This window comes from Nicotiana tomentosiformis, unplaced genomic scaffold, assembly GCF_000390325.3.
Source record: "Nicotiana tomentosiformis unplaced genomic scaffold, ASM39032v3 Un00151, whole genome shotgun sequence".
NCBI lineage: Eukaryota > Viridiplantae > Streptophyta > Magnoliopsida > Solanales > Solanaceae > Nicotiana > Nicotiana tomentosiformis.
Genome location: NW_027174710.1, coordinates 36423 through 59920, shown reverse-complemented (window position 1 = coordinate 59920; position 23498 = coordinate 36423). Strand labels below are relative to the sequence as shown.

The window sequence follows — 23498 nt, the reverse complement described above, 5'->3', positions numbered from 1 at the left end:
TTTTCAATTACCAGTCCGAAAACTGGCTAGACCGCTATTTTTACAAAAAGAGTCCCATAGCCGGCCCAAAGAATTATTTTCAGTTTGGGCCGCAAAATAGTGGGCATGTCGGTTGCCATATTTCTACCCCGGGATTGAAGTAAAAATTACATGGGGCGCCCTATTTGGTTGTCCCTTTTTAATTTGTACCCATTTTATTTTTCCGTTTGCATCCGTACCCCTTTTTTTTTTTTTTTGTTAAAAGCGTTTTAAAAAGACGATTTTGCCATTCTTTAATAAAAGACTATTGACAAAATTGTAGACTACATGACAAAACTTCAGCATGTGTTTGGTATGAAATTTTAGCAAATGAACTAAGTAACTTTAACATGCATTATCAAAAACTCATTAGAAAATTATATACTACAAGACAAAAATTTGAGCATGTTTAGCCTGAAGTTTTAACAAATGAACAAAAAAATTTCGGCTTGTTTAGACTGAAATTTCAGATAAAACTCATGACAAAACTGTAGACTGCAGGACAAAACTTCAGCATGTTTTGGTATGAAATTTTAGCAAATGAACTAAATAACTTCATCATGCATTAGAAAAAACTCATTAGAAAATTATATACTGCAGGACAAAAACTTAAGCATGTTTAGCCTGAAATTTTAGCAAATGAACTAAAAAACTTCAACATGTTTAGACTAAAGTTTCGGATAAAACTCATGACAAAATTGTAGACTGCACGATAAATAACTTCAGCATGCATTAGCATGAAGTTTTAGTTTCAATGTGAAAATTTTCACGAATGAGGTTGCATATCACGTGATTAATGCGTGATACAAGTTTTATATCTTTTGTCAGGGGTATAATTGTCATATTATTACGGATTTTTGTCTGCTGGCTACCGAATCAATAATTTTTAAAAATATGGTATATATTAAAAGGTGGCACAAATATAGGGTACGGCTGCAAATCCCCCAGATTGAATGGGCGGACTGACTTAAACTCGACACATTTTTGGCGTGAATTTGGACATACATTTTTTAAGTTGTTTGAACAAAATTTACATATTTAGAAATCACAGAAAAAATACTACAAGTTACATTCGTCAATAATTCATAATATTTAAAAACTATTTACAAAAAAATATGATTAAAAAAACTTTGTTTGACTTCCCAAATAGTAAAAGGCTCATTCTTTTTTAAACGGTGGGAGTGTATTTTATGAGATTTATAGATAATTGTGAAATTTCTTTTGATAACTTTAATGTTAATAACATTTGGTATTGGAATTTGAATATTCTAAGTATTTCATTTGTAATCACATGAATTGACAATTAATAATAGTTCGAGTCTTCGAGATTCTTTTCTTCAATATTATGAGTATCCCCGTAATGATAATAATTATTACTACTATTTATACAAATTTAAAAGTAAAAAAAGAGTCCCAGTCCAATCTAAACCTGATCGGCCCAACAGCACCCGGTCTTACTGGTTAGTCATCTTGGACCTGGGTTAGTTTCATCGTCTCAAAAGAGTTAACCGCCCTAGTTAAGCTGAGGCCCAACATAACCAGGCCGGTCCTGGTATTTAAGGGAGTTTTTCCTATGTATACTATAATAGAAACTTATTTATCTATTTTCTCTAGGTTTTCTAGTTTTTAAAGAGTATCTAGATTTTTTTTTACAAACTGTATGTATTCCCCCTTAAAAAGCTCTCACCCCATTATTAGCACCTTCAATTAAGGGATTGAATTATATCCTTTCCTTTTTTTTTCTACTCCCCTCCCTCCCTTTTCTTCTACAGATCTGGAAGCAACTTCTTCTTCCAATATTATTTCACCAAATTCTTTCTTCCAATTTCTCGAAAACTCTATACAAGCTAGATACTCGCTTTTGGTATAAGAAACCACAAGAAAAATACAAATGGACAAAAAAAGTCTTGAACCAAAAAAGAAGTCATACTCGCCATAGAAATGAAACCAAGGAAATGGTTATTTTTTGTACGGTAACATTTTTGATCCAATACAATTTTGAAGATCCATCACAGTAATTATAGGAAATCTGAAAATTTTCTAGCTATACACGTTACTACTCTAAAAACTAATATAATTTTGGCACAAGATTGTATTGTACTTGTATTAGTGTTGTATCAAGTACTTTTTCATGTATTGATGCATCAAATACAATTCAGATACAAATTTGATATAATCCTGAAAGAATTCTTACATATTTCTAATACAATTACGATACAACTTAAAACCAACTCTAAACTTAAACTGATACAATATCGTATTATACTTGTATTAGTATTATATCATTTATTGTTTTAGGTACACATTGTGATACAATTATGATACAATCGTTATACAATTCTTAATTATGATACAATTTTGATCTTCATCTTTTTCAAATTTCAATCTAAAACATCCGCCTAGAACCAACTCTAAACTTAAATTATGATACAATATTGTATTATAATAGTATTAGTATTGTATCAGAATTATCTTAGGTATTGATGTATCAAATACAATTCAGATACAATTATGATATATTTATCATACAATCGTAATACAATTCCGAAACTTCTTCTTCCTCGAGTTTCAATCTGAAGTTCTACCTAAAACCAACTTTAAACTTAACCAATCTCCCTTAAAATTGAGATATGGACCTTAAAAGATATTTTCAATCGTTTTCAAGAACATCCATTCCAAGAAAATCACAAATTCGTAAAATCCAGATATCTAATTCAAAGTTTCTAAACTTTTTAATGGTATGTCAATGGCAGACCTCTCTACCTGCAATTTCAGAGATAATGTCGATGGATTTGTCAATAGTTGAAACTTTTTAATGGTTGTTGATAGAATTAATTCAGAGAAATATATGATGCTACAATTTTAGAGAGATAATAGTTTGATTTGTATGAAAGAGAGAGAGAGAGAGAGAGATTGGTTGATTTGTATGAAAGAGAGAATGACTTTAAAATCTTTTGAAATTGGGAATAAAATCGTGATTGTAAGAGGCTAATTAAGCTGATAGATGGGGATGAGGGGATACAATTACAAACTAATCCCTATATTTAAGAGATATTATTTTATCATGATTTTGTACATGAATAGTAAATATAGATACACAATGTAATTTTTAAGGAACATAAAGAAAAGTAGTTAATAAGTTTCTAATATAGTATAACTAGGTAAAAATCTCAATGGACTATGGTATAGATGCAGCTTGTTGCATTATTGGAACTTAATGTAATGTCGACGAATTTGGTACACCAGGTTGACTTTTGTATGATAACTCAAGATCATTATCTCAATACCTTTAATTGCAAAGGAACAAACAGGGGCAGAATTAGCATCGAAGGTACGAGTTCGGCCTAATTCAGTAACTCATGGACATGTGTTTATAATGGATAAATCAATTAATCGATACCACATAAAATACGTGCCTGGTCTACGTTGTGCTTACCTGAAATATTTGTTTCTATCTAGTTCAACAGCAAGGTTTCATATTGTACAACTTTGTCAAATTGGTGGTTTCTTTTTCTCAAGATTGGAGCATATTCTTATGGGCTATTGCAATGCCATGGTTGAACGGAGCATTAGTTGTCAGAGTACCCCAAGGCCTCAAGAAACGTCCAAACTAAATATAAAAAGATTTTAAGTTATATTACTGATAATGTAATGAATTTTTTACACAATCAACGTAAACTTAAAAATTTAATTTTTATTACACTAGTACCGTATAATCAATGTAAATTTAACAATTTAAAGCATGCTATTTACCGTTTATTCTAGGTTACTAATCAATATAATTAAATAAAATTACATGTATTACTTTTTAAATGATCTGATTGTATAAATATGTTTACATCGTTAGTATATAAAATTTAAACTCAATAATAAAATAGTGATATTTCATTAGATGTGGAGGAAAAATAACAACAAACAAACAAAGAACAAGACAGAAAATCATGCTGCTATTGATTGAATAGAAGAAGAGTGCTATATTTTGGACTCTATAAAATGGTGAGATGTGAAAGAAAGTTGTCTATTGGCCTAAATGGTCAAGGTGCAAGTATGCTGCTTGTCAAAGCCAACTCTTCCATGTGTTCGTTCACATACAAATGCTTAAATTATTAAGAATTCAAATTATATATATCGAAAGAATTTTTAAATTATCAGTGCACTTAACTTATTACGAGTATTTATAACTCTATTTTTAAAGAATAGTCTTTGGTTACGTTTATTACTTGTGTATCCGTTTCAATGAGTATAAAATTTTAAAAAATTAAATAAAAATTATATTAAAAATTGTGTTTGAGTTATACCATCAACAACAATAATAACAATACTCAGTGTGATCTCACAAGTGAGGTCTGAGAGGATGGGGTATGCGCAGATCTGACATCTACCTTTGTGGAGTAAAGATGTTGTTTCCAATAAATCCTCAACTCGTTTGAGTTATACAAAAAATGTTTAAAAAATGTAAATTCCTAAAATAATAATTGTTGACCCTATTTAGTTAAATCAATAAAAGAAGAAAAAATATGCCATAGATGTTCTCAATCATCTTAGTCCAGATATTTAACTTAAAATTTATTTTGAATGCTCCTTAATCATCTTGCTACTTTAAAAGTTATTATGCTCGCTATTTCAATCTCACAAGTTATTATACTTCGAAGATAAATAACCCTTGAAGATATACTCCATTTAAGAGTTTTTTTGAATATTCCAATCCCCACCGTTGATTGTTAGAAGTGCATGTTCTAAAGAGATATGTTTATTTTTAATGAACATGACTTATTAGTCTCTCTGCCCTTCCAGGGTAGAGGTAAGACTGCGTGCATCTTACCATCCCCAGACCTTACTTGTGGGATTGCACTGAGTTGTTGTTGACTTAACAAACTCTTATGGTATTATAAGTTCTTGTTTATACCTCTAAAACGTATTAACACACACCAAATCAGATTCCTGCTAGCAATTATTTTCCTTCTTCTCAAACAATTCACAAACGTGTTTTAGTGAAAATTCAAGTTATTGCTGAAATATTGAATTTTGGTTTTTGCTATGTAAAAAGTTTGAAGGAATTATGATATAACCCCAATAACAACATACTAGGATATGTAAATTCCTTAAGAACAATGACTATACTATCAAAATCGCGAATTTCTGTTCCCTGCAAATCTATTCTTCCAACATTTAAACCTTTCGAGCTTTCAAAGTTACTTTTAAATTGCCTTTGTAATACCATTTTTAAAATTTTTAAAGAATTATGCAATAAGAATTCGATAAACATGCTCCGGACTATTACCAATATAAATTGTCAATTGGTTTATATGCCCAAAAATAAAGTGCATCTTTTTCATTTTCAATTACATTCAGTTATAAAATTATCTATAAATTATAGTTGATTTTAAAGTCTTAAATATTAGACAAGATACTAAAATTTAAATTACTAAATATTAGCAAGAAATTTATTTTAAATAAAATCTTGCTCAAACTTAAATTACTAAGTGAGGAATTTATTATAAATAAAATCTTGCTCATATTTAAATTACTAAATGTTAGGCAAGGAACTTATTATAAGAATCTACTCAAATTAAAATTACTAAATAATAGGAAGTAACTTATCATAAATAAAATCTTACTCGAATTTAAATTACTAAATATTAGTCAAGGAATTTATTTTAAAAATCTACTCAAATCTAAATCACTACTAAATATTAGGCGAGGAATTTATTATAAATAAAATTTTACTCAAATGTAATTTATTACATAACTATTAGGAGTTCTTAGCTTAGTTGAAATAAAAAAAAGATTTTAAAACCAAAATTTAATTAATTACAAATCCTAAATATAAGAAATAATTATATGATAACTTTATCCCATATGAGATCTATATTTAAACGGTAAAAATATCGATCGACATTTCATATTGTATTGTAAATCAACTTAACTTTTTTAAAAAAAAAACATTATACCATATTTATGTGAGCTTAAACTCAATTATTAAGGGGCAGATATGGAGAACATAATGTCTATTAATACAATTAATTCACGAGGGACGTGCAAGTCTGAAAGCATCAATCAGCCCTTTGAATAAATTAATAAAAAAAAAATATACACCTGTATCTTTCATATGAATGCTTTTATTTGCCTTTTAATGAACTTAATTATCTTAATACAAAGAACACACTTTATGACAACTTTCAATCTTCCGAGATTAAGAAAGCTTTTTTAAAAGGAAAAAATCGAAAATGTTTCCTTAAAATCAGCCCAAATTAACATAAAATATCATTAACCCAATAAAAGAATACCGTCATATCATATGCTTAAAGAATATACCAAAATTAATAATTACCATCTTCTCATTGTCAACGTCATCAGCACTAATAGGGATAAAATATAGAATCAGATTATAATACCAATCACCAAATATCCTGACCTCAATTTCACACTTATAAGTAATCTGTTCACATCTTCATTATTTTTCTATAAATAAACAAGTCAAAAATCAGTACCAATACACCCTTTTAAAGTTCACAAAAGAAGTTTCAATTTTATAAGAAAATAGACGACAATGGCTTCAAATTCAGCCACTTCTCTGTTCTTGACACTATTTCTTATTACACAGTGTTTATCAGTCCTCACTGCTGCTCAAGATTTTGACTTTTTCTACTTTGTTCAACAGGTTTACGACCAATCTAGTTAATTACTTCTTAAATATTTAGATGTAATTTTTCTCTGTTTTACTTTAGTTATTTTTAATTAATATATGTCTTTTATCTTTTATGCAGTGGCCAGGATCATACTGTGATACTAAACAAAGTTGTTGTTACCCCAAAACTGGAAAACCAGCATCAGATTTTGGAATCCATGGACTTTGGCCAAATAATAATGATGGCTCTTACCCATCAAACTGTGATTCTAACAGTCCTTATGATCAATCTCAGGTACTCAATATTCAAATAAGCTTTTTTTTTTTTTTCCTTACGGAGGGAACTTTAGTGTAACTAGTAAAGTTGTTGTTATTTGACCAGCAGATTACGTGTTTGAGCCGTGTAAACAGCCTCTTGTAGAAATGCAGGGTAAGACTGCGTACAATAGACTCTTGTGGTCTAACCCTTCTTCGGACCCCACGCATAGGGAGCTTAATGCATCGGACTGCCCTTTTTTTTTGTTTCTCACTCGGTATCAAGTACCTGCATTGATGCCCAAATGAATCCAGATTCGCATTGCGTAAGATCCATTAAATAGGAAAATGCTCCCTACCAGGATTTTTTCATACCCAATACCCGAGCCCTCAGCCTTTTGATTAATGGTAGAGGGATTCTATATATCCTAGTATCCCACTAGAACCTTAGTGGTAGCATCTTATTCTAATTGCTAGCACTGGGGATACAAATATAAATTTATTTTTGGGGTTCAATCTTTAGGTTTTTAACGTTGAAGACATTGTCTTTTTAAAATAATGTGTTGAGAATTTAATATTTATTAAAATTTTAGTAACTTTATGTTATATATCTATGATTCGTGTTAAAAATACTGAGTCCAATTAAATCATTATGCAGGTTTCTGACTTAATTAGCAGAATGCAACAAAATTGGCCAACTCTGGCATGCCCAAGTGATACTGGCTCAGCATTTTGGTCACATGAATGGGAAAAACATGGCACTTGTGCAGAAAATGTTTTTGACCAACATGGTTATTTCAAGAAAGCACTTGATCTCAAAAATCAAATTAATCTTTTGGAAATTCTTCAGGGTGCTGGAATTAACCCTGATGGTGGATTTTATAGCTTGAACAATATTAAAAATGCGATTAGAAGCGCGGTTGGTTATACTCCTGGAATTGAATGTAATGTAGACGAGTCTGGTAATAGCCAGTTATACCAGGTTTATATTTGTGTCGATGGCTCGGGTTCAGATCTCATCGAATGCCCTGTTTTTCCTAGAGGAAAATGTGGCTCGAGCATTGAGTTCCCAACATTCTAAGCTCATTTCATGTTTTCTTGTGTCATCTATTTCCTTTGTACTGTTTCTTGTTTACAAATGTATACATGTTTGAATCATTGTAAGAGGCTATGCCTTCTTTGGAGCAATAACATATTGAAATTGATGTTTCTACTTAGTATTCAGCACCAAAAAGTATTATTGAATTTTAAATAGGTAGAATAACCTAGTAGACACTTATATTTGTTATAATTTATTATTCCGGTCCTGATACTCCATAAAATTTTATTTAGACACTTATAGTTGTTAAAATATATTATTTAGACCCCCTCGTTGGCCTAGCTTATATATGGCGTAGATAAGGCTGAGGTGGAAAAAGTGTTTGGTACACGCGCCAAAAAAAAAAGGCTGAATACAAGGATGATTCAAAATGACTAAAATAAGAGTAAAGATTTTTCTTTTTTAAAAAAAGAAAAGAAAAAGAAAAACACAAAAAGATAAAGACCGGCGAAGAACCCAGTTCTCTGTTGCTGCCATAGCTTCTTCCTTTCATCATAATTATAGATAGAAAATCATCAGAATTTCATTCGACAAAATCCTTAGAATAATCATAAGTTCTCAACAGGAGCTTCGTCCAAAAAATCATCGAGAAGAATAGGATTTTCATCAGAACCTATCGAAAACTCATCGTTGAAACCTTTGAACCATCAAATGCAAAGAACACACTGGAAAAGTTTGAACCGTCACCGGCGATGGAGACCATCGATGACCACCACAATTTTTTCTTCCACATCACCTTGCTGTAATAGAAAATAAAGAGAAAATCCTAGCAGTTCAAGTCAAATCATGCAAGAACACCTAATGGGGCGCATACGAAGAGCACAAACGAGGAAAACATTCACTGGGTGCCCGACCTGAATGGCGATCAATTGCTTGGGTTGTGAAAATTATTGGGTTTTGAAGTGACTGCAACTTCAATTATATCCTCTTTCACTTTCAATCCCTCGAAAAATTGTGGTGGATATTCACAAATCCGCTAGTATCTCTCTTGTGGTTGTTCGGTAGTCAGGGTTTAATGGGAATGTGACTCAACTTATTACAATGGTATTGGAGGGAGAAGGTGAAAATGGTGCCTTTAAAAAAAAAAATAATGTGGCATATTCTATCTGTTGTGAATATTAATATTAGCGTGATTGAGCAACATCCGGGTCAAAGGAGTTTAGAATAATGTGTTTTAACAATTGTAAAGGTCTATATGAAATTTAATAAAGTATAAAGACCGGAATGACAAATCGCTACAAGTATAAAGGTTTGCTAGGCTATTCTACCTTTTAAATATATGGTCCCAAAGGACCAAATTCAATAGATAAAAGGAAATAATTCGAATTGCTATGCACCAATTCTGCCCCATGATAGATGCACCAGGGTGCAGAGGCGTATCTAGCCTAGAAGTTATGGGTTCAATTAAACCTATAGCTTTCCCTCATACCCTATATTTTTGTTTAAAAAATTATTAGATATGTACAAATAATAAATTTTGAACCTATTAAATTAGACGAGATGTGGTAGAATTATGAATTTGAAACTATAAAATTTAAATTTTGGATTCACCTCTGCCAGAGTGTACGTTCGCGCTCTCTTTTAATTATGTAAAAACTAAAAGAAAAGAAGAAAAAAAAAGGGAGCAGTCTACTGCATTGAACTTTCGCTATTTGTGAAGTTCAGAGGAGGATCAAACTACGTTAGATCTGTTGTATGCAGATATAGCTTGCATTTGTCAAGATGTTTCTACAATTTGAATCTATGACCAGAACGTTGTGCCAAGACTATTATAGAAAGAAGTAAATAAATAAATAAATATCTGCTACACTCATTTTGGACATGGAAATATGGAATGGATAACAATACGTATGTTTTCTTTGTGTGTTGGACTGTTACACAGTGGGGATGTAGCATAGCTTTTACAGGCTCACAGTCTCAAGTAATTTGATACACACTTCTGAACGCACAATTTCTAATGCATAATGATTAGTTACGTGTAACGTGTTAAGAATCTTTAAAGATGCATCTTACAAAAATGTGGACCAAGGTCCTATGAAGTACTCACTATTCAAAGTATCGTCAAAACAAAAATGATGCATCTGTCAGGTTCGTTTGGAACTGCAAGATGGGGCGAATCAATTATATTATTCTTCTGATTATATATGCTAGAAAACTAATTTTTGATTTTCTAAATAAAATATATTTGTTCTATAAGTAAGTCCATGTAGATTAAAAGAGAAAAAATTATAATATTAAAAAACAAAATGAAAAAGAAGAAAATAAAAGTTGATAATTTAGAGGGTAAAATAGGTATTTGACAATCAAAAATTTGAGAATTCTCGTTTAGTGTCCTTTTCGTACTATAAGCATAGTTAAATGACTTTGATGCTACAAATAAAAGAAAGATAACTTTACTAGATAATTTCAGATAGTTGAGTGGACATTTAATTAATGAATTCTAAGTAATTTGATACAAAGTTCTGAAATCATAATTTCTAATGCATAATGATTAGTTACTTGTAACGTGTTAAAGAATCTTTAAAGGCTAAAGTTATTCAATTTAAATTTTGAATTTGCCTTATCTTCTTACAATTTGAATGGAGTAGGTGGGTCGAAGTCCTACTAAGTGCTCACTATTCAAAGTATCCTCAAAACAAAAATGATGCATATATCAGTGTTATGCTCCGTACTTTAATATTAGGATAAGTCGTAGTAATTCATATGAGTTTGAAGGGATTAAGACCATTCATGAGATTTTAAAGGATTTGTGACTATGTTATTATAAGACCCCGAAAGTTTAACAACCTTAATACCGTTAGATATTATGTTAGTGTGATATTTTCTTTTAAGTGAAGTGTTTTAGTAAAAATTTTATAAGTATAATTTTGGATAGTTAACATTATTAATATTTTCGGATATGGTAAATTATACTCATAATATAAGAAAGTTTATGAGATTTTCTTTATTGTAAAGATAGAAATTATTTTCTCACACGAAAAGAAGGTTATCTTTTTACCATTTTAAGAATTAAGTGTACGAGAATTTTTACTCTTTATATGAGATTAGAAAAATTATAAGTTGAGAAAATATATGTATTGTTACATGGATATTTTGATAAAAATAACAGTATAGGTATTTATTTTATGTGGTATCACATGACCACGATAGTTTGATGAATAAAGTGTATTAAAAATAAGTAGAATTTTAAGTAATTTGAGACAATTCTTAATTGTACGGGTAATTGGTTAATTACCGGATAACGAAATATTACCTAATTAATTAATTAATTATAGGATAAGATTAAAATCCCCATCCCACCCCAATGTGACAGCAAGTGGAGTAAGACATAGGTGACTCTTACCTTTAGACAAATCAATTAGTAGGCACAACCTTAAGACATTTACACGTGAAAAGTGAAATGATTTTGGTCTATCTCTAACTTATCTTCAAGGTTATCAAATTCATTTGTTGCAAAGGATTTCCATATTTTTTGTAAGTAAGATACTTACGGTGGAAAGTCTCAAACATGATTTTACAAAGTGGCTCTTGTTTCATATGACTCTTCTACAAAGTGAGATAGATTGACGTGATTTTGCTCGTCAAAAAATTTCATACGAAATTATACTATATAGTAGTAATAAAATTTTACAGTTTTAACGGAGTACGGTATAATATTTCTCAAGAGAATCGACTCAAGTATGTTAAGGTTAATCTTTCTTTCCTTTTTGGCATGATCCAAGAAACGATACGTAAACGTAATGATATTCCATAAGTGATTCTACTCTTAGCAGTTAAGGATGTCTATGTTATTCATTCCTGTAAATTTATATTCTAGTATGTTTAAGTATGTTGGTAAGTCTATATTGAGGCGTACGATAAAGATGTTAATGTTTATAATATAGTGAGACACGCATGTTCAAGCATGTATCACCGTGCTACGGACGGTCGGGCAGTTACCACCGGTTAGGCAGTTGTGTATTATTCTTTACCGCCGGTTGGGCAGACATGCTTATTCATTTACCACCGAGCTATGTCCGGTCGGGCATTCATGCATTTACCACCGAGCTACGGCCGGTTGGGCAGTTACATATTTACCACCGAGCTACGGCCGGTCGGGCAGTCATGCATTTACCACCAAGCTACGGCCGGTTGGACAGTTACACATTTACCACCGAGCTACGGCCGGTTGGGCAGTCATGCATTTACTACCGTGCGAAGGCCGGTCGGGCAGTTACCACTTATCAGTTGGGCAGTCATGCATCATACGATATGGATAATTGAAATAGTCTCAAAGAGAAGCATTATATATGTAAGTATAATAAGTATGCATATGTGGTGGCACTTCAGAGATTCAGGTTGAATCTTATATGTCTTTAATTAATGTTGACTTACTGTTATGTTTCAATTTCGCCTTATATACTCAGTACATTATTCGTACTGACGTTCTTTTGTTGGGGACGCTGCATTCATGCCTACAGGTATAGATAATCAGTTTGACGAGCCCTCATAGTAGACGAGATTGACATTCTGCAAAGGATCGGTAAGACTCCACCTCATTCGGAGTGCAGCCGAGTCTACGAGTCATCGTGTTAAAGTTTTACCACAGACTTATAGGTAGGCCGGTATCCTGTCCCATTTGATGTCAAATAATCTTAGAGGCTTTGTAGACAGAGGTTCATTTTGTACAGTATGTCAGAGGCCTTGACGACCCATATGTATTCATGTTTCAAGAAAAATGATTCAGTGATACAGTATTTTTCCACTTATGCTTGTACATTAAGTTATGACCATGTTGGCCCATGAAAGTTACCAAAGGAATGAGTTCAGCCAACTCGACCTATGTATATTCAAGTTTTGGTCGAATGATCATGAGTTACAGAGTGGTTCGCTCGGGCTAGCACGACACCGGGTGCCAGCCACGCCTCACCAGGTTTTGGGGCGTGACAATCAGGTTCGTTTGGAACTGCAAGATGGGGTGAATCAAGCAACTCATATATATATATATATATATATATATTGTTGCATATCATTCAGTGTATACCTTTTTACATGGTATCATAAGTCTCGGTCCTCTCTAGGTCTTTTTCCCGTTTGCTCCAAAATTTTACTCCTCTATTCTCAATTGCGTAATGGGCTCCCCCACATCTCGACAATCAACATCGCCATCAGCCGTCTCTAAGTTAGAGGCTTCTTTCCTTCTTCCATTATATCATTCTGCTATTTCTGTCTCTAATATTAAAAATCTCGTACCCGCAGTTCTTGACTACACAAACTATATGCTATGAGAGAGCTTTTCTTGCCTGTCTTCAAAGGTCATGGTGTCTATGGTGTCATTGATAAAAGTATCCCTAATCCTGAGCCTTCTCTTTCAAGTGATGATGGCACCTCTGTTGTTAATCCTACTTGCGAACAATGGGCTCAACTCGACACTATTGTTCTCTCATGGATTCAAGTAACCATCTCTCAAGAGATTCTTTACACTATAATCAAGCCAAACCATACTCTTACTGCTAGAGATGTTTGGCTTCAAATTGAGCGTCTTTTCCGTGACCAAGTTAGTTCCAAAACTCTTCAACTCAAAGTCCAATTTTATAACTATAAGAAAGGTGATCCTTCAATTAATGACTACGTCAACCACCTCAAGTCCATTGCCCGATACGTTAACATCTATTGGTAATCCTATCCTTGAATCTGATCTTGTCCTACAAATGCTTTCTGGTTTACCTTCTCAATATATGTCTGTAAGTACTTCTATCTCCACTCACATACTGTGAGCACCTAATTTTTTACCATACTTGAATTTTTTCCAACTCCCTCACGTCACTTAATACACACCTTACCACCAACACAATTATTCCCTCACAACTCACACTCCCACTTTTCATCTTTAACAACTCATACTCCACTCTTCCTCTTTAACAACTCACACAAGTACTTCCCTCACATAATTCCTCCACAAACACACATAGACACTCACAAAAAAGGGAGCTTCATCTCCACCCTAAAGACCAACAAAACCCTCTATATAATTGCTGCAAAAATCAGTCACGAGGGGAGGAGAAAATAGCTCAAAAACGAGCTGAAAAGGGGGCTAAAAAACGTCCAAACTCGAGCCCCAAAACTGAGGTGAAACCAGCTGCAAATTCAGCCACCAAACAGTCCCTAATCAGCTCCAAAATGCAGCTAAAACCTCTGTCCGAAACAGCTCCAAAACACAGCTGTAAAGCCATCCCGAAACCACCAAAAAATCAGCAGCGAACCTCTGCTCTCTTCCGCCCAGTTCCACCGCCATGGACCCCATTTGGGGTTCCATAAATCACTCCAAAACAGTCCGCTTCTGTCTCTGTTAAACCCAGTTGAAGTTCAAAGTTTAAGAGATCCGTTCGAGGTCGGCGTGGGAGTTCTCCGGCCAAAGGTTCCTATTGGTGGAGCTCGTTTATTGCTCGATCTGTTAGGTTACAAGTTCTCATCTCTAGATTCATCAATAAAGGTCCATTCATTATGTTTATTTTGTCTCCATTTCATTTTACATATGATTTTGATAAGTTATTATTCTTTTGTGTTAGTTTGCCTTAGAGGTCTATCTGTTTCTTTGATATTACATGATTCCCTGCCATGATTTTCTTTATGAGCTACGTTTACCATGCTTTGGTTATTTGCCGTGGTAATTGGATTGCCACAAGCTGCTGGTCGAATTAATAATTACATGTATGATGTGTTTTATATTATTTATTTTCTTTTGTCATTAAAGTTCCATTTAGTTTATAGGATTTGCATCACTTCTTTTGCATAGTTGGGTCGTAGATAAAGTCAGCAGGCCTTGGGTAGTGATTTTGAAATTGCAAAGTGTTGGGACTTTTAAACTTAAGTTTTGATTTAAATTAGTTTGGGCCAAATAACCGATTGGGCCAGTAGCAACTTACTCTAATCTTGATTTGGTAGAATATTTTAAGTTGATGGTTATTTTAACTTGGGGCTTAATAAGGGGGCATGAATACATCACTTACCCAATGTCCCTAATTATACCATAATTATAATAATCAAATCTTACACCCTTCCACAAATAATTCCATAATTCATGACCTTACAATAATCTCAAAGTTTAGGAAGAATAATGAACACCGTTAAAGTACTTTAGGTGCGTATTAATAAATAAATTATCGTAATTATGTACACGTTTGCGTGACATAGTTATGATCCCACAAATAAATCAAGGTATGCGTCCACACGACTTTGACCAAACAACCTTAATAATAATAAATCTGTTATTGATTGTGTACACATACACCTGACATGATTCTTGACAGGCCAAATAAAATGAGTACACGTGCGCGTGACTTCTTTTAAGATATTTTTTTTTATAAATCTAATCAAGAAATATAAGCGGATAGATAAAATATGAAAACCAATAAATCATAGTTTATCCAAAATTAATTCAAGCCAAATGCAGTAAATAAAGCGACCATGCTAGAACCACGGGATTCGGGGAATGCCTTACAACTTCTCCCTGGTCAACAGAATTTCTCATCCGGACTTTATTTTCACAGATTAATAATAATAGAGTCAAACCTTCCTTTGACTAGGGATTCAAATAAAAGGTGACTTGGAACACCCAAAAATCAATTTCAAGTGGCGACTCTGTAAATAAAATAATCCTTACTCAAGTTTGTCACTTTAATCAGAAAAACTCTTTAACCCACACAATTCATAAAACATACATATCTATTTTGTGGGGTAAAAGGGGGTGTGAAAGCTCTGGCGACTCTGCTGGGGACACAAAGAATTCGAGCTTGTACATTGACTTTATTTGGCTTTAATAATTTTTGTATATATTGTAATTTATTTGGGCCTAATGTGCTACTTGTCCAGTTTTTATCGCTTTGATATGGTTGAATTGTATATATAAACTGTCTTCTCACGCACCCCCTATGAATCTTCTGAATATAACCCTGGGAATCGCGGATACGCGCCCCATTCTTCTTTGAGTTAAAGACGGTGGGTCTGGGCTCCCGGTGAAGGATTATTAGTCACCCATGTTTAATAACAGGGAGGTTCCAGTAGTTAAGCCGGAGAAGTATTGCTCCCGGTATGTTACCTCTTCCCAACTCGAGTTGTCCGCTCGTTTTATGGCCAGTCTAGATACACCTCATCTCCTAAGAGTCTTAAAACCTAGAAAAACAAGTCACATGCCTGGTTATCCCTAGTAGGATCGTTTTGTTACATTATGTACATTTGACTTAGCGAAACTCGACACAGGGTCGGGTCCGTATAAGACAAGTATCCTTTTTGAGACCATCATGTTCAATTTTATGTTACTTGCTACATCATTTGGAAGGCTTGCTTGCATTGTTGATCAGCTTTAGAAATTAGTTGAGTGAAATTATTTTAAAAAAAATCATTCTCCTAGTTTGGTACAAATAATATTTTTTTACTAAGATTTTGTAGTAGTTTAGCGTGTGGTGTAAAGATTAATTTTTATAAAAATCAAAAAGAGAAATAGTCAGTTTGACCGAACTACGCGGGTCTGATTCTCACCGGATGTGAGATACGTAGGCAAACCTCATCGGTTCCGGCCCCCAATTTTAAAAAACAAATTAAAAAAAAATACAAAAATATTTTCCCTTTCCTTAATTCCTTCTTAGAATTCTTTCCTTAGAAAATTCAAAAATATTTTATTTCTTCTTTAGAAGTCTTTCTTTTAAAAATTCCAAAAAAAACAAAAAAAAAACATAAAAAATCAAAATCCAAAAATATTTTCTTTATTCTGAAAGAATTTTCCTTTAAAAAATAATTCAAAATTCAAAAATATTTTTCTTGTTAGGAGCTTTTGTGGTCTGTTTTGTATATGAAAAAAGGATAAAAGAGTTAGTTTATTTACTTTATTCATGATCTTCTCTTGAACTACGCAAGATTTGATTCATGTGGCGTCATGATACGTAGGCAATCCCCATCGAATTCGATTATAGCCATTAAATAAACTGAGGGAAAAAAAGAAAGAAAGAAGTGACTAAAATAATAAAGAAAAACAAAGAGCGAAAAAAAAGAGAAAAGGAAAGCAAAAAAAAAAAATCAAAAAATAAATAAATGTTTGTCCAATTTGAAAAAAGAAAATCGCGGAAAGTTTTTGTGAATATGCTGTCAAATGGCGCGAGCAAGCCACCATGGTAAAGCCTCCAATGGACGGAGCAGAAATGGTTACAGTCTTTCTACAGGCCCTAAGAGGCAGACTACTTCCAGAAAATGATGTCTGCTATGGATAGACCATTCGCTGAGGCTATTAAAATTAGGGAGATGGTCGAAAATGGTTTTAAAACGGGCCGAATCTTGAGTCATGTTGCCTTCAAGTCCACATCACACACCGTTCAGGATGGTTCGGGGGGTTTGATGAACAGAAGAAGGAGGGAAGAGGGAGCCATGATGGCTTCGTGCTCAAGGGGTGCCCACAGGTCATTCAACCAATCATATATGCTTTTTAAGGTCCTACAACACTATTATCCCCATCAAGATGATGCTTATGTCGTGGCACCGCCTCCCTATGCGGTGATGAATGCACAACCTTACACGCGACTAGAGCATCATACACAAAAACCGAGCTCCACATCCCAGAAATGCCAGTCCCTACCAAGCTCCATATAATCCCCAACCAAATGTTCCCCTTTGGTGAATCATATTCAAGTTTGTTTCAAAAGGTAATCGGGCTAGGTCCGCTTCCCTTTTGAATAATGGTATGGCAAAAATTAGTCATATCGCTCATTTTTTCTTTGCCTGAAAACTCTTCACGTTTCCAAGCAAAGAGGAGCATGCTGGGAGCACCTAATTTTTTATCATACTTGGATTTTTTTCAACTCCCTCACGTCACTTAACACACACGTTACTACCAACAAAATTATTCCCTCACAACTCATTCTTCATCTTTAACAACTCACACTCCACTCTTCCTCTTTAACAACTCACACAAGCACTTCCCTCACATGATCCCTCCACAAACACACATGGACACTCACAAAAAAGGGAGCTTCATCTCCATCCTAAAGACCAACAAAACCCTCTATATAACTGCTGCAAACATCAGCAATGAGGGGAGGAGAAAATAGCTCAAAAACGAGCTGAAAAGGGGGCTAATAAACGTCCAAACTCGAGCCCCAAAACTGAGGTGAAACCAGGTGCAAATTCAGCCACCAAACAGTCCCTAATAAGCTCCAAAACGCAGCTGAAACCTCTGTCCGAAACAGCTCCAAAACACAGCCGTAAAGCCATCCCAAAACCACCAAAAAATCAGCAGCGAATCTCTACTCTCTTCCGCCAAGTTCCACCGCCATGGACGCCGTTTGAGGTTCCATAAATCACTCCAAAGCAGTCCGCTTCTGTCTCTGTTAAACCCAATTGAAGTTCAAAATTTAAGAGATCCGTTCGAGGTCGACGTGGGAGTTTTCCGGCCAAAGGTTCCTGTTGGTGGAGCTCGTTTATTGCTCGGTCTGTTGGGTTACAAGTTCTCATCTCTAGATTCATCAATAAAGGTCCATTCATTATGTTTATTTTGTCTCCATTTCATTTTACTTATGATTTTGATAAGTTATTATTCTTTTGTGTTAGTTTGCCTTAGAGGTCTATCTGTTTCTTTGATATTACATGATTCCCTGCCATGATTTTCTTTATGAGCTACGTTTACCATGCTTTGGTTATTTGCCATGGTAATTGGATTGCCACAAGCTGCTGGTATTAATTAGTACATGTATGATGTGTTTTATATTGTTTCTTTTCTTTTGTCATTAAAGTTCCATTTAGTTTATAGGATTTGCATCACTTTTTTTGCATAGTTGGGCCATAGATAAAGTCAGCAGGCCTTGGGTAGTGATTTTGAAATTGTAAAGTGTTAGGGACTTTTAAACTTAAGTTTTGATTTAAATTAGTTTGGGCCAAACAACCGATTGGGCCACTAGCTACTTACTCTAATCTTGGTTTGGTAGAATATTTTAAGTTGATGGTTATTTTAACTTGGGGCTTTATAAGGGGGCATGAATACAACACTTACCCAATGTCCCTATTTATACCATAATTATAATAATCAAATCTTACACCCTTCCACAAGTAATTCCATAATTCATGACCTTACAATAATCTCAAAATTTAGGAAGAATAATTAACACCGTTAAAGTGATTTAGGCACGTATTAATAAATAAACTATCGTAATTATGTACACGTTCGCGTGACATAGTTATGTTCCCACAAATAAATAAAAGTATGCGTCCACACGACTTTGACCAAACCACCTTAATAATAATATACCTGACATGATTCTTGAAACGCCAAATAAAATAAGTACACGTGTGCGTGACTTCTTTTAAGATATTTTTTTTTTATAAATCTAATCAAGAAATAAGCGGATAGATAAAACATAGAAATCAATAAATCATAATTTATGCAAAATTAATTAAAGCCAAATATAGTCAATAAAGCGACCGTGCTAGAACCACGGGACTCGGGGAACGCCTTACACCTTCTCCCCGGTCAACATATCCATCAATTAGACGTTAAGAATGAATTTTGACATGGAAATCTTAATGAACTAGTATATATGAAGTAGCCTAGTGGCTTTGTTTATCCACAATTTTTCACCATATTTATCGGTTGAACAAAAATCTTAATGGCTTAAAACAAGACCCTAAGGCACGGTTTCATCGATTTACCTCTTTTATTTTAAGTCATGGTTTTAAGAATAGCTTGTCTGATTCCTCCCTATTTGTTTACAAATAAAACTCAGACATTGGTATTCTTCTTCTTTATATTCATGATATTCTTCTCACTGCTTCTTTGCTTCAATCTTTAATTCTTACTCTCAAGTCTGAATTTTTGATGAATTATTTGGGATTGGTTAATTATTTTCTTGGTCTTTCTGTCACCGCGCGCAATGGGGATTATTTTCTTTGTCAATACAAATATATAAAAGACCTCCTTGTTCGAGCTAATTTACTTTCCTCAAAACCAGTTTCAACTTCTTTTTGTCTTAAATCGTCTCTGTATTCAAATAATTCTTCTGTACTTTCTAATCCTACACTTTATAGAAGCCTTGTTGGTGGTCTTCAATACCTAACATTCACTTGTTTAGATATCACATTCATAGTTAATCAAGTGGCACAATTTATGCAGTCTCCCTTGGAAGTTCATTATACTGTTGTGAAATGAATTTTGCGTTACTTGCGTGGAACTTTGAATCATGGTTTATTCATTTCTGGTGGCTCTATTGACAGTTTGCGGTGTTATAATGATGCAGATTGGGTGGGTTGGCCAACCACTTGTCGTTCTACTTTGGCGTACTGCATGTTTCTCGGCTCTAATTTTATTTCATGGCCGTATAAGAAACAGAGTGTTATTTCTCAATCAAGTGCTGAAACTGAATATAGATCGGTCACTCATGCGGCTGCTGAAATCACTTGGCTACATTCTCTTCTGCGAGATCTTCACATATTTATTTCTTTACCATCCATAATTTTTTGTGACAATGTTAGCAACATATATTTAGCTCACAACCCTATCCAGCATGCTCACACCAAACATATTGAGATTGATATTCACTTTATTCGTGAAAAAGTTGCATCAAGTTTTATTCAATCCAATACTGTCCAAGTCAAGATCAACTTGCGAATTTTCTAAACAAAGCAGTTCCTTCTTGTTATGGTCTATTGCAAGGAATGAGACTTGAGTCCCATATCAGTACTGTAAAGTGCTGATATGGAGTTTATATAGCCTTGGGCTCTTCCACCTCAATAGCTAGCTTTTGAGTTATGGTCCTCCCTAGGTTGTATCTATGGTATCAGAGCCAACCACTACCCTTTGTGCACACCGTGCCATGGATGGTGATGCCGGTATTGCAATGTTCGTCCGAAGCTAGAAATGTTTAGCACATAGCCGTCGAGGACGACAGATGCGGAGCGTGGTGGTTTGTTATGGTCTATTGCAAGGAATGAGGCTTGAGTCCCGCATCGATACTACAAAGTGCTGATGTGGGATTTATATAACATTGGGCTCTCCCACCTCAATAGCTAGCTTTTGGGGTGTGGTTCTCCTTAGGTTGTATCACTTCTCCACGTTTGATACTTCTACGTGACAAGCTCTGTATTCTTTTAGATCATGCATCGCTTGAGGCGGCGTGATAAGTAATGTATTTAAGGGTTAATTTTGTCATTTTTAGGTACCGTACATCTTATATATCCTATATATATATATATGTATGTGTGTGTAATTGTTGTATATCATTCCTCTTTACAAAATGGAATAGGAAGGAGGAACCGGTGATAGCGTCCCCTTGAACAAATTCTTATAGTCTCTTTCATTGCTTTTTCCTTTGATTAGTGCCAAACTCCAATTTTGCCATGGAAGAAAAAAGACCGTTAAATCACCCAACTTATGAGCAAACTGGTGCTTTCTAACTTCCTCCAACTCGGGTGCCTTTGCATAATGCTATGATTGGGCAACGTCAAATTCTTTTATTCTTTTTTTTCCATGGCAACTAGAAGACGAGAGGCTGTTTGTCAGAACAATGGTCATGCCGTGTACGTTGTTGTCATTATCCTTGAAACGTCAATAACTATATAACTGAAAAAGATTATGGGAAACAACCAAATGGAGGACTTCTCTTGCTCATTTCTGAAAACGATAATTTTTTTTCCTTTTTTCTTTCTAACAATTTTCTCAAAACAAAATATTAAAACTTGCAAAAAATAAAAAAGAAGCAAAGCAAAACTGAACTCTTTTTAAAAAAAATAATCTAAACGTCACCAAGAGTGTCAATCCAGATTGTCACATAGATTAGGTACGGTATATACGTTTTTAGTCAAAATGTCATTTAAATAAAAACAAGTTAATGTCGAAGGAGAAAATGATCTTGTGGTCGATAAAATATACAAGTGTAGATTGAAATACAAGTTTAGACTGAATTGAAGTCCATTAAATTGATATCAAATTCGTGGTTTTCATAGACAAACTTAATTTCAACTTTGAAGGTGACAGCTTTAATATGAATTTTACTTTTTTTTGTTTTTTTGTTTTTGGGTTTACAGAGTTTCTTCCATGTTTTTTTAATTTCTTTTTCCTTACCCACTGCACCTGCAGGTCGGCAACCTTTTCATTACTTTTCCTTTTCCCTTTAATCTATTTTATTTTCATCCCATGCTTCTATTTTCAAGTTAAGTGTCAAGTGTCATAACACAAAATAGAGTACATGCCATCGATATGGTTCAAGATTCAATAATTGGGAATGATCTTTGTCCTTATTTGGTTGCTCATTTGATGTTAGTTACTTGTATTGAGCCCTCGATTAATCTGAATTCGCATCGCATAAGACTTATTAAAGGGGAAAGCGTTTTTTATCAGAATTTCTTTCATTCTCGAGACTCGAACCTGAAACATTTAATTAAGGATGGATGGATCCTATCCATCCCACCACAACCCTCGGCGGTAATGATCTTTGACTTTTCTTATCGAAATATGCAATTTAACAGTAATTAAGCTTTCACTCACAATTTTTCCTAAAAAAATGATTTTATGAAGTGAAACACTTTTAGAGATATTGTGGGCTAAGGATTGCGTATGATGACGAAACACATAATAAGCGCCATACCTTTGTGCTTGAGTGTTGGACTAAGAATAAAATATCGTTTTTGAACCTTTTTGGGCACTTTGGATATTCCTTTTTTCCTAATTTTGACAGTTTTTGTGGCCCTTTACGATTAGTATTTATACAAATGTTAAGTTTTCAAAGATAATCAATAGAAATTACGTACTTTTGTGAAGATTTAGGTTGTGGGTAAAACATATAAAATTAAATTAAGGCGTACGTAACACATAAATGTTGAGCACATTACAAAAGCTAGCGTGGGAAAATTGGAAACAAACTCAAGTCGATTTTCCCCCTGTTTAAAAAGTAGGGGAAGGAAATTTTGAAGAGAAAGAAAATTGGAGAGGAAAAATATATTGATCACTAATGTCCCATAGATTGTTTTTCATCGGCCGCGCGCTAGCGTTTAATCCTTTGCTCGCAAAGCGGCATACCGAAAAAAAGAAGTAACTATCTTGCTCAGTGGAGTTTGATAAGTTAACACAATTTACCCTTTTATATCGATTTCTTTTTTTCTTCTATGGATATCCCGAATGCTAAATGGTCAGGTTGAACTGAATTTGGGCCATATTTTCATATGTTTAATCTTACCACCCATATTTAGACATTATAATTAAATAAGTCATCGATCGCAGTAGTTCTCTCCAAATATATATCTCTTTTATATCGTCCGAAAACAAGCAAAGGGAAAAGAATCACTCTCATTTTCTATTTTTTATATCGTTTCAATTTCTTGGTCTTTTCCTACGTACTTCCCACAGAAATTAAAGCAATAGATTAACACAAAGGGTGTGACGTGTTCTTATAATTTGCTCTAAAGGAATAATTACAGATCTAATGAAGCATTGATTATTAAAGGGAAATCATAAATTGGACTTTAGAAAAGATACAACAGAGTTGT

The 23498-nt window shown here is 33.8% G+C and overlaps 1 protein-coding gene across 1 annotated transcript; it reads left to right on the top strand.

Moving 5' to 3' along the window:
- The first annotated feature begins 6502 nt into the window (after positions 1-6502).
- Positions 6503-8118, top strand: LOC104116937 (extracellular ribonuclease LE-like). The gene is made up of 3 exons (XM_009627901.4): positions 6503-6679; positions 6786-6941; positions 7560-8118. Exons 1-3 carry the CDS (start codon positions 6569-6571, stop codon positions 7980-7982), a joined length of 690 nt encoding a protein of 229 aa, XP_009626196.1. The 5' UTR covers positions 6503-6568; the 3' UTR covers positions 7983-8118.
- Positions 8119-23498: the final 15380 nt, after the last annotated feature.

Coding starts and splice junctions, on each gene's coding strand:
- LOC104116937 (XM_009627901.4), top strand. CDS start 6,569: ATGGCTTCAAATTCAGCCACTTCTCTGTTCTTGACACTATTTCTTATT. Junction 6,680..6,785: donor TTTTCTACTTTGTTCAACAG/GTTTACGACCAA, acceptor TCTTTTATGCAG/TGGCCAGGATCATACTGTGA. Junction 6,942..7,559: donor GTCCTTATGATCAATCTCAG/GTACTCAATATT, acceptor ATCATTATGCAG/GTTTCTGACTTAATTAGCAG.